This window comes from Euphorbia lathyris, chromosome 7 (genome assembly GCF_963576675.1).
Source record: "Euphorbia lathyris chromosome 7, ddEupLath1.1, whole genome shotgun sequence".
Lineage (NCBI taxonomy): Eukaryota > Viridiplantae > Streptophyta > Magnoliopsida > Malpighiales > Euphorbiaceae > Euphorbia > Euphorbia lathyris.
In genome coordinates, this window is record NC_088916.1 from 67,454,895 (window position 1) to 67,467,567 (window position 12,673).

Consider the following 12,673-nt stretch of genomic DNA (forward strand, 5'->3'; position numbering starts at 1 on the left):
ATGTCTAATCATCATACATAAGAATACACCAAAGATAATGAAATATTGTCCGTCTCTCCTTATTATGTGTTATCCCCTCTCTCTAACAAGTGAAGTCAGTTTTAGTTAGTGGATTAGTCGTTTTTTTTACTAACCTCAACGTCAGTAATGTAAAGGTTATAGTGATCCGTTCTTTCGTGTTAAATCACATCATAGGTAATTCGCACTTTAATCCAATAATCCGAATAAATATGTTATATTTTCTCTTCAAAAACAATTTAAAAAAATATAGTATTTGAATGGGCTAGCAAATATGTGATAACTAACAATATCACTATAGTTTTGCAATGAAGAATCCACTATTATTTTCACTAGTGCCTTTAGGAAAGGGTTTGTTCTTTTTTCCTTTTCTAAATAGTCCCTTTAGGAAAGGTTTTATAATTTACTAAAAGTTGGTGACATTTTCGGTTTTATTTATTAAAGGTTATATCTTTATTAAAAATCTTGTTTAAAACAAATAAGACACAAAGCCACTTTTTTCAGGTTTTTAAAAAAAAAAAAAAAAAAAGCCACTTTTCAGAAGGTTAAATGTTTTTTTAAATATATAATTATTTTTAATTATCACTTAATCCACTATTGTTTTATACTAGCATGATTTCATTGATAATAATTATGATTAACTTTCTGCGGAAATGTAATAATTAAAGCATAATTTTCCACCCTGGTTAATTGCAATTTTCCTCCATATATAATCTCCCTACTCTTCTTTTTTTTTTTTTTTTTTTTAATATTATGTAGAAAAAATGTTATAATTTTTTATTTATATCCTACGTACACTTTGTAAAACATGACAATATATTTTTTATAATTTCAGAAAGTAAAAATCATCAATCATACATTAACTTATATAATGTTTCAAAAAAAAAATACATTAACTTATATTATTTTTGTACTAATTTAAATAAATATAATAAATTAATTCATTAGAATAAATTGGTCAAAAATAAGGTGAAAATATCCCTTAATCCGAAATGATATGATTCTCAGATTTAGTGTCCGTTTGTTTTATCTACTGTTTGCTATTGATGTTTGCTGTTGGAAAAATGCTACATTTCTAAAAAGTATGGATTCTCTGCTTTTGTAAAAAACTACTTTTCATTTGTAAAATCACTAAAAATAGTCTCTATATCAATATTCTCTAATATATTTCTCTCAGTACAAAAAATTGTTAAACAATTTAATCTTTCTTGAGACGTTGATGATCTCAAATAGTTTTCCAATAATTTTAGCTCTGAAAAAATTCTTTCTACAGATACAACGGTCTCAATCTTATGCTATGATATACTCAAGAATTTCAAATGTTGAAATCAATAATTTTGGCCAAAGCATTTGTAACACTTTCATTTATGAAAAAACACCATTTTCATCAATATGGAAAAAATTATTATAAAAATATCTAGTCCTAAATTTGTGTATTGTGACCATTTAGACCTATGAATTATATTTATTGTCATGATATCTTTTGAAATATTAATTTTTGTAATTTTTTTTATAAATTTTTTATTTTTGAGCTCATCCCTCGTATCTAAATATGTGTTGCGAATTGTTTAGATCTAAGATTATTTTGGTAACCATTACAATTTTTAAAATGTAATTTCTATATTATTATTATCATTTTTGAGCTCCTGCATCCTTTGGTCATATGCAGACGCTCTTCCAACCCATGTCTAGAGACAATCATGCCAACTAATTTACTTTTTGAATTCTATTTTTATCCCATTTAATTCACGATAGTCTAATTAAAATCGGACAGTACTCTATACCCGTAAAACTCAGATATAGTACTTTATACCCGTAAAACTCGTATCCGTTGCCATCCCTAACACATCACTGTTACAAAAATTGATGGTGAGGGTATTGTAATGATAAAATAAGAAAAAGTTGGGAAAGAAAGGCTGAAAAGGGAAAAAGAGAGAAAGGGGAAGAGCAAGAAGTTGGGGGTTTCCATATATATGAACAAAAGCTAAAGAAAAGCAATGATGAAAACATGAAGGCATTATTACATACTTCAGGAATTGTTGCAGCATAAACAGACCTATCATTACTTTTCTTTATTGCTGCTTTTTCAGTTTATAGAATTCCCAAGCTTTTCAACAATAAAAGCTGCCTGTTTTGACCACTAAATTCCAAGGCCCAATCCTCCATTTTCCACACTGTTATGGGTAATATGTTGGACTGCAGGGAAATATGGCCCCTAAAATCATTACAAAACATCAATTTTACCTTGGCTCTGTTTGGTAAGGAGCTAGGTGTTTTAACCAATTTTAGCAGTTTGACCACTGAAACCGCTGATTGGAGTATTTGGTGGAGAGAGGTTTGGAAGAAAGTTTTGGGATGAAAACGCTAATTTAGAAAAAGCTCCTTTTAGGAGCTTTTTCAATTAGCATTTTGCAATATTAAAATTAATGGACTTCTTTAACCCTAATAGATAGACTCATCCTCCAGCTAAATGCTCTTATTCGTCTTTTTGCACAAACCGTTATTATCAATCAGCTAATTTTTACCAAAAATGTATACACAAACAGCTAGTCAAATCAGCTAACAGTTAACAACTAATTCCCAAAGAGAGCTCTTATATAATATTAGGCTTTTTACTCAAAATAATGCTTCAAATGGGAATCGCAACGTGTACGGTACTCGCGGATAGTGACAATCCCAAATCTCTCATTTATTTAACTTTTAATTATGTTAGGAATAATTGAAATTACGATAAACGAAAAAAATAAGCAAACACACAAGAATTGTTAACCAAGTTCGCCACTCGATTAGAATGACTACGTCTGAGGGCACTACCAAGCCAGGATATTTCACTATAATGAATGAGATGCGGATTACAGAGAAAGAGGTTACATTTATACTCCTGAAACCCTAACTGCAGTTGGACCCATCGCTTCAGTTGGGCCTATATATTTTAGTCTCCATAAGCCCAACAAATTATATGTATCCATCTCATTATCCTAACGGATATATCTTTTGCATTCCATATTCGTTCCATTTAGTTTACGGGTACTCGCGGATACTCTTACCCGTTAAGAATCAATAAATAAAACAAAAAATATTACAAATTTAATAAAGTATAAATTAATAAATCATTCATCTAAAAATTGAACAAATTTGAACTTTAATGGATAAGAATAGAGTAGCTTATTAGTATCACTCAACGGTTGAAGAACAAAAAATTGGAGTTCAAATCTTATATCTTACATCTAGAAAACAATAATATTTTTTAATATATAAAAGAGTTATATCGGGTACTGAGTACCGAGTACCCTATGGGGTATTCCCATATCCGTCTCATTACCTTAACGAATAATGTTTTGATCTCATACTCGCCTCATACCCTTTTATATAGGATACGGGTAGTCCCATTAGGATCAGATAGTGTTGGATACTCGCCGATACAATACCCTTTGTCATCCCTAGATTCAAACTAGCATTATTCCTTTCAAATACGTTGATTAAAAGTTATTTCTCATGGTGCTGAGTTAATTAGATTGAAATCAAACGGAGTTTGTCCAATTTTAAAATTGTAAAGAAGTCAGAAAAAATTTATCCGATTTTACAAAGTGTGTAACCCAAGTTTTTAAGCTTGGGTTACATTTCTTAAAAGAGAAGTCAAATGAACTTCATCCGACTTCAAGTTGGAAAGAAGTCGGATAAAATTCATCTAACTTCTTTGCAACTAATAATTAATCAACATTGTAAATAAGTCAGATGTATTTCATCCAACTTTTTTTATAAAGACAATTATTAGATATCACAAATAAAGTATTTTGAGAAATGTGTGAATTGGGTGACACTTTTTGTAAAGAAATCGGTGAACTTCATCCAATTTCTTTACAGTTTTGAAGTTGTGACACGATTTTACCAATTTTAATTCAACACTAACCTGACTATTTGAAAGGAATAATGATATTTGGGAGCACTATTCTGAAGAAAAATTCAATATTGTACAAAATACCCAATTATAGAAGTTTTAGTTCAATTTAATCTCACTTAGTTTAATTTTATTTTTTCTTAAATAAATGTGATAAAAATTAACGACATTTTTTTAGAAAAAAATAAATAAAATAAACTAGTATTTTTACTAGGAAAGCAAAATTAAGGACAGGCCTAATTCAACTGTTGTTATTTATTATTTAATTATTTTTCTTTTAAAAATAGTTATTGATGGACATGTGGGCCTCAAGCCCATAAATAACGGACCCAAAATGGCATAGATCCAACTGGCAGTCTGAGGTAATTCAAAGGAAGTACGGTCTTTTCTCATATTTTTTTCTCTCTACTCAGGACATATTGTTAAATTGTTAAAGGGTGTTGTTAAACCCAGCCCCAAATTCCCACCCCTAGCCCTGTGAAAGGACGAAAATACCCTTTCATGGGTTTTGGGAAGGAAAAAGCTATTTTTTTACTCTCCCGACACGCGGGCGTGTGACTATCACGCCTCACCGTGTGGTCGGGCGTGATAGCCCCACGCCCGCGTGTCGGGAGAGCTAAAAAAATAGCTAGTCCGCTATTGAATTAAATCCGTAAATACCTGTTACGTAAAAAAATTAGTCCGTTGTTGAATTAAACCCGTAAAAAAATTAGTCCGCTAGTCCATATCTAGACGACGGGACGGATTTTCCCCCGATAGTAGGCCACTCCGTCTACAAAATTACACTAAATTAATCTAAAAATTTAACATATAAATTATAATCGAATTAATATCAAAATTTCATATATAAATTAAACCCCAAATTAATGTAAACATTTAACAATTTAATTAAAACGTAAATATAATTTTTTTTTTTTTTAAAACATTTCAAAAACCCCTCGGGCGTATGAACATCACGCCCGAACCATAGGTCGGGCGTATGAACATCACGCCCGACCTATGGTGCGGGCGTATGAATATCACGCCCGACCTATGGTGCGGGCGTGATAGCCTCACGACCGAACCACAGGTCGGGCGTGATATTCATACGCCGGAACCGTAGGTCGGGCGCGATGTTCATACGCCCGACTGCGATTCCGGCGTTTTTAAAAAATCACCTACTGATTCAATTTTTAACTTAAATCAAAAAAACAAAAACGGTAAATCTTATTATTTTCGCTTTCCCTTTACGGTTGTTGTTACACTCCATGTTTTGGTTCACAAATTAGTCCGGATTTGATCAAAGAGTGTGTAGGGTATTTGAGAGGTTTTGTATTTTTTCAAATTTTAGGTAAAGGGTAGTTTAGTCTTTTTACAGGGCTAGGGGTGGGAATTCATGGCTGGGTTTAGTAATCCACTTGTTAAATGGGTCATTTACATGAAAATCATAAATAATAATAATAATATTATTTTATCAATTTTGATAATTTAATTATTAATATATCAAAAGTGTTCATCTTTATTTTCTAAATGTCAGATGAATATTTCAAAAAAGTGAATTGGTGAATGGGTCGTGGAAGTTTACTTCCTTTAATTCTCAATGTTTTTTTAATATGATATAGTTGAAATTAGTAAATGACAAAACTGTATATAATTTTTAAAAGTTGAATTTCTTTGTAAATCTCCCTTGTTAAATTTGTGGATGATTAATAAATGGGTTTCGCTATTCATCACCCCCAAATTATTTATCATCGCCTCCTTTTGGACATTTTTATCCTTTTCATTTTTCCATTCAAAAATTTAATATCCTCTCTCTCCCGAGCCAAAAATTGGATTTATGAAAAATGAACCCGAGAACGTCGAGGAAATCGAATAACTACGTTCTTATTTACACTAACAGAAATTCGTCTCCAAAAACTAACCGATCTAATCAATATATAAAAAAATTCATCCAAAATGTGCTAAACGGGTGATTCACACCATTCCGCCTAGGCAACTATCTGTTTCTGCCATGGCCGAAATGGGTGGGTCACCCGTTTCTCCCTAGACAGAAACGGATTGTTCATCCGTTTCTACCTAGGCGGAATGGTGTGAATCACCCGTTTAGTACATCTTCGATGATTTTTTTTTCCGAATCTAGAGATGAAACTCGTGTTTTCGATTCAATTTTCAAATAAAAATACTTATCCATGGAATCATTAGTCTTTTTCCTTTACTGTGTCTAAGTTCCATGAATGTTGTTCAAGTTTGTGAATTTCGAAGAAATTTGAGAGAATTTCAGTTTTTGAGTTTAAAAAATGAAAAGGGCAAAAATGTCCAAAAAAAAAGGCAGTGATAAGTAATTTAAAGGCGGTAAATAGCAATCCACTTATTAAATTTATGCTTTACTAAATTCTTAATATTTTTTGTTTTATGTATTGATTTTTAACAGGTACCCGCAATTTAAATGAGACATGAATAGAATTCATAAAGTATACTTGTTAGGGTGATAGAATAAGTACGAGTAATGAAAAATTAAACGGATAAGGATTTAAGATTAGCACTACCCATGGATCTCCTATCCATTGCCATCCCTAACCGGAACCGGAACCATTTCTACTAGGGATCATTTCAGCCTCCCAACCGCTAGAGCCCTACTATGGATTGTTTCGACCCCTATTTTCGACAAATTAAGATTCAAGTGATTAATTAGTTCATTGAGTTTGTATTTAATTACAAAATACAACTTGAGTAATATATGATAAGGGATAAATTTCTCCAAATCTGTTCAAAACGATCCAATTTTACTTTTGTAGCCCAAATCTAACTTAATTTTGAAAAGTTTTACGGTAGTACAGAAAAATTAGTTATTAGTTTCAGACTACTCATATGATAACATGTTTATACGAAAGGCGAGTTACCAATCAGTCATTCAGGATGGGTTTAACAGAAAATCTGCAATCCTCTAAAGTGTGGTGATTGCGTTTTACAGAATAATGTAACTTTGTGATTTACATGCAAGTAAATCCCATTTAATAATCAATCACATAAACCAACAGATACATCTCACTCTTTAACCTAGAAGAAATGTATTGAAATAAGGAACCACATGTGAATACAAAGATACACAATTTTTTCAAAATAAAAAGATGCACAATTTCTCACTATTGAGATTTCAAGCAGACATTTCTGCCCAAATGAATATTACAGTCATCCAGATTTGATACTCTAAATGAAAATTTTGGAAAAAGGGATCAAAGAAAAAACAAGTCAAAAGGGCATCACCCTGCCTAGTTCGATACACCAAAACCTGTATGCTATTGCTATAGCTTTATCACAATTAAATTAAATTTCAAAAGGTTAAAAATAAGAATATAAATTCTAATCAAACTTAACTAGGAAAGAAAAGCATAATCCAGATGTCATTGACTTAACAGTTTGCATTTGATGATGTAACTATCCAACAAAGAGTTCATGAAACCAGTGAACTCCATTTTCAGACAAGACAGGTGAAATCAATGAGTTTTCGCATAAAGTGGCAGAATTCAAACACGATTTGTTAGGAGACTAGCAAAGTCGAGAGACTAATTGTAGAAGATAATAGGTGTATGATGTATCACATTTCTCTGGTAATAAGAAAACATGGATTCTGAGACTTTTCACTCAATCACTAATTCTCGAAGTATCATTAATTCGCCATATTAACATACAAATTTCAGATAAATGCTGCTCATCTTCAAAAAAGTAAAAGAAAACTTAATTTCCAAGGAGGGATGTCAAAAGTGCTAAAACAGCTATGAAAATGATGATATTAAGAAAATAGTTAGACTGTAGAGGCTTATCTGGGCTTCCACCAATTGCTTGATACTCAGCTCGTATCTTCTGCTTCATAGACTCTGACAATTCTCTCTGCAATTCAAATACGTAATTCTTATTGAATTTTATTCCTTTCTCCCTCAGTTAGACTTCTATATTTTAGATGTGATTTCATAGGATTGCGATTAGCTTGATCTTGTATTATTAAAAGACACGGCAGTAGAAAACAGGAAACTTGTTTCTTAATCCTGCAGGGAATCATGAAAAGTAAAAAAAATGAAAAATGTGTGGAAATTCAATTTCCTCCACAGAAGTCTTCTATCCAACCAAGATAAAGCATTTTATATGAGAAATATAATGAAACAAGTTTAGGTCTCAACCTTTCCAGTAGAGTAGTTAGCTGCAACAAACTTCTCTCCAGCAACATCGTCTAACATAACGCCCTGATCATCAAAGTCATCAATCAGTTTCCCAAGTTAGCAACTTCGTCCCATTCTATCACATCCGAAGTAACTAAAGGAATTTCTGAGAGTCATTTAAAGGGAAAATAATATAATAGTTGTGCATGTTATAAAGCTAATCTGAGCGCTATGGACTATTTAGGCGATGCATACGAATAATACATTTTATTGTCAGAATTACTTTTTAAGAATGAACAGGGATTCTTTGCATCAGCATGAAATCCCCACAATTATTTTTATGCAATAAATTCAGTCATACATCCTTGGTTAGAACAAGATACCTTCAAATCTTTCAAGGCAACAATAAAACAAGTGAAGTTGAATTATGGAGTTTGCTGAGGAGCAAAATCTAGCATTTAAAGATAATTTCTTGTGATAAGTTATAACAAACCTCGGGAGGTTCGAACTTAGCCCCAGCATTGCTGAGCTTGGCATGGGATTCAGCATAATCCTTGAAGAACGCCTCCTGATCTGCAGCATATTTCTCAGCATAGACCTGCAGCATTTCTTAAGCTTAGCTTAAAATTATCTTACTATGTTAGCCATTTATATAAAAACTAACATACCTTGAATGAAGGATCTTCAAAAAGAACAGCATCAGTTGGCAATACAAGTAGCTCTTCATCCGTCTTTGCTTTAATATCCTGTACAGTTTGATCAAATTCAGTAAAAAAATATGATCACTCAACACAATATTATTTCCTTTCACTGTAGAACATTACAAACCTTGAAGTAGGAGTTGTCAAACTTAAGCCATTCTGCTGTCCAAGATTGTCCTCCTGGTGCTCCTGGTCCATTTTTCTGTCATGCAGCAGACACAATATGAATCCTTAACTTTTGTTCTTACTGGTGTTACAAGGAATCAGTATCTATACATGTGTAATCAATAATCATACACGCAAAAACAATATATATCCATAATGAAGATTAGTATGTCAAAATACATGTTCTGACATTGTTCCTTCTTAAAATAACTTCTTCTTTGAACTTCTTAAGCTGGGAATATTATCCAGTAAGGATTGACCACCCAAATCCTAATGAGTTGTGCTTTCAAGTTTTGCAAAGTTTTGTTCTCAATGGAAACTGGTGGGTAGGGTAAATATATGAGGAACAAAACTAATCAAACAAGTGGATAGAGAAGAACTCAAGTATTCTAGAGGCCTCAAATAGATCTGTAGGGGTGCAGCAGCATGTGTGATAATGACTAAAAGTATCTTTTGCATATTTTACGATGAAGTAGAAAATTAACCGCATGCCAATCATTTGGCAGAAAAATCTCAAATCCTCAGAAGTTTGAATATAGCAATTCATCAAATGATTATGGTTTCATACCGTATATTTTGTCTCTGGTTTTCCCCAGCCACTACGGTCTGGTCTGGACCTTCCCAAAGTGTGTGCACCAGATAATGCAACGATGTCCTGCAGACAAAGGCATTCAGTAACAACCTGGAAGCTCATTGAGACAACATTACCAGTTAAGTATATTGAGAGTTAATGTTACCTTGTCATCTAATCCCATTCTATAGAATACTTCTCGTAAATGATCAGCAGGTTTAGGAGGCCCAGCACCTAAGCATTTAGTAAATATTTCAAAATAAGTCACTAAGTTGAAATGAATGTCGTACACAGAGATGAAAACAATCACACAATAAGAACCAAATTTCAAAATATATACTATAGAGCAAGATGAAAACAATCCATGTACCATGACATGAACGAGCATCTTCAATGATAAGTGATTGATTCAGAATATGACAAATTTCAATCTTCCGTTTTAAAATCAGTTGCATATTTGCAAGGAAAAGTTTGAGGCATAACGCCTCTGACAATTTTGTACCAAGGCTTTTATATTTATACTGTAGTTTATTATTTCTTTACTAGAACAATGAAGATGCTTCTAGTACTTACCAATACCAGGATCCCCACAAATTCAAAATCAGGCAGGTATAACAAAGCATGTTAACATGGTCCCTCAAATGTATGATGGTATTGCAGTAGGCAAACATAACTCCTACTATGATTGGAAAGAAAAAAAGACAAACAAAGAAATATAAAGCTTCTAATGTTTCTTGATTTAGGTCATCAAGCAGCAGGGCAATTTACATGAATCTGCATGTTTTTATAATGCTACAAATAGGAGAGCAGACCTTGAGTACTGAGCAATTATATAAAAACAATGCACTCACTAGGAAGCCTTCCTTCTTCAGGACATTCTTCAGGTGATGAAACATCTACACGACCATACTTCATGGGAATTTTAGGGCCCCCAGCTTCCTAAAAATATAAAGTTTAGGACCAATAGCATGTTTTAACAATCAAGGAAAACACCGCACTAGTTCCACATGGAAGAAAGCAAGACCTCTATAGCAGTAGCACTGGCCAACTGGAACAAATCAGCATATGTCACACCAGGATACTTGTCCTTGATAGGCTGAATAAGCTTCAAGCCATTCGGCAGACCTGAAATTCCAGCTCATAAAGCACAAAACAAATGATTGCATCACAGCTATTTTAACATATACTGTTAAATAATAACCTGCATTGGCTCCATGTTTCAGTTCAGCTTCAAATCTAAGACTGCCGTTGGCTCCACCCCTTTTTGGCCACTCCTGTATGTTCTTGTTATAAGTGCCAGCATCATGCCATCCTAGGCGAACCTGTAAGAGGGAAAAATAAATCAAGTCAACATGCAACGGAAACTATTAATGTGCTCAAGTAGTGAAGCACCAGCGTTCTGTTGTAACAACTCATAAAAAACAAAGGTTTGGTGTAAAAGGTTCAAAATGCACGTCATAATCAAGAATTAATAATTCAATCATGAAAATTGAGAAGTAGAAACAAAGCAAACCGTTTCATCATTAAGCAATACACCTTATTTCTCTAAAATAAAGCGTCCATAGCAACTAAGCAATAGCTGCAGGGATCCTGGCAGCTGTCTTTTCTCCCAAAATACATGTTTTCATGAGATTTAGCGGAAAGACTAATATGAATCGAGAGGATGCCGTTAGTAAATATACGATTCATATCTATACATTTGAGTATTCTTCAATCAGATTACAATTCTCTGATAGAGATCAATTTACTTAGCGAGTCAACAGAGTCAAAACGAGTGTACTCGAAAATGCATATATATAGGTATACATTTCTCAATAGTAAGAAAGTAGCAATACCAGAATAGGATGACAAAACGTAGATTTGAGAAGCTCTTTAATATCCTCTTTCGCACTCTTCAGCTGAGCAGGATCCGAAGCAGCAGCCACCGTGCTCATCGACGAACCAAACTACACTCAGTAAAAAAAAAACAAAAATCATCAGATAAACAATCGCAGCTATCAACATAAAAACGCCTAAAATAAACGAACATTGAATGATTGAGGTTGAGATTGAAACCTGATTTAAGAAGACATGAGGAACAAGAGGAGAAGACCGCAGACATCTGAGAGGAGAAAAAGAATAAGAGGAAGATGAAGAAAGAGACAGAGGAGAGAGTGAGGAAGATGAGAGAGCAGAAATCCGAGCACGAGAGGCGGAGGGGAAGATGCGAGAAGAGGTTGCGGCGCCGGTGAGAGAAGCCATTGGCGACTGCGAAAGTGTGAGTTGAGACAAGCAATCTGCCATTTGTATTTGTTCCTCTGGTTTCGGATTAGTAGCCTATGGCACGCACACGCGAATTCCCGTGTTGTTTGGCAACTGGGTTGGCTTTATAAGTTTCTAGTTCGTGTACCTATCCTCATTTTCAACAAAATGAAAACCCACCTTCTCATTATCGGTTTACGACTTTGACTGCTTGAGTTTACCAAAACTGAACAGGAATTGACAGCGGAGGATTCTTTTCACACCTGAATGATTTTTGGATAATTTTGGATTTTGTTATCACTGTGAATTTTTAATATCAAGTAGGTAATTCGCTTTTGATATTGTTGGAAATATGTGATATATATCATATATTCTGCTCGTAGCCAAAATAAACGGAATATAAATTAAATAGATAATAATGCTTAATGCTTAATGGATGATTATAAATAGATAGTTACATTCACTTTCATGGACCAACTGTTTCATTGATTTGAGGTGCTACCAACCAAGACAGTGATTAGTTTAGATATGGACATGACTTAAATGTGCTGCTGCGGTGGTGCGGACTCTCCAGAATTATCTCGTGATATGACCAAAAAGAATTAAATAGATAGTCACACATCGTAACTTAAAGTATGAAAAATTCTAACGCATCTTATTAGAAGGAGAGAGTTAAGTAGCCTCTTTCTCCTCCCTACGTCATCTCTCTCCGTTTCGATAATTACTTTTAGTCTGTGGACCTATCATGTTTTTTCTCAATTAACCTCGGCGTAATTGATTCGTGATCGGTAATATGAAGATTGCGATTTCCTTTTTTCGAATGTTTTTCCACTGCAATCAACTGAACAAGTTTCTATACTACAAGAGATAATCTGATAACTCGTATTTATATTCGTTTACATATGTGATACAAACCTTCATTGATATGAGAGCCACATATCTCGTG

The 12,673-nt window shown here is 33.4% G+C and overlaps 1 protein-coding gene across 2 annotated transcripts; it reads right to left on the minus strand.

Annotated features, from left to right (window-relative positions):
- Positions 1-7,439: 7,439 nt before the first annotated feature.
- On the minus strand, positions 7,440-11,839 carry LOC136235596 (probable L-ascorbate peroxidase 6, chloroplastic/mitochondrial). Of its 2 annotated transcripts, none has more exons than XM_066025388.1 (12): positions 11,542-11,839; positions 11,322-11,432; positions 10,688-10,808; positions 10,511-10,611; positions 10,338-10,425; positions 9,653-9,720; positions 9,484-9,570; positions 8,878-8,952; positions 8,718-8,795; positions 8,543-8,647; positions 8,071-8,133; positions 7,440-7,783 (listed from the first exon to the last, which is right to left on the minus strand). In XM_066025388.1, the coding sequence occupies exons 1-12, from the start codon at positions 11,767-11,769 to the stop codon at positions 7,631-7,633; spliced, it is 1,278 nt and encodes a 425-aa protein (XP_065881460.1). In that variant the 5' UTR covers positions 11,770-11,839; the 3' UTR covers positions 7,440-7,630. The 2 variants fall into 2 exon arrangements, with proteins under 2 accessions (XP_065881460.1, XP_065881461.1); XM_066025389.1 differs by having other exon boundaries at positions 7,614-7,938; positions 11,542-11,837.
- Between the last annotated feature and the right edge of the window lie 834 nt (positions 11,840-12,673).

What these genes read in the sequence shown, in the direction of transcription:
- LOC136235596 (XM_066025388.1), bottom strand. Translation starts at nt 11,769, where the DNA reads ATGGCAGATTGCTTGTCTCAACTCACACTTTCGCAGTCGCCAATGGCT. An exon ending in GAAACATGGAGCCAATGCAG is followed by an intron (nt 10,612 to 10,687) that starts GTTATTATTTAA and finishes CTGGAATTTCAG; the next exon opens with GTCTGCCGAATGGCTTGAAG. An exon ending in TTGAAGATCCTTCATTCAAG is followed by an intron (nt 8,648 to 8,717) that starts GTATGTTAGTTT and finishes GAAATGCTGCAG; the next exon opens with GTCTATGCTGAGAAATATGC.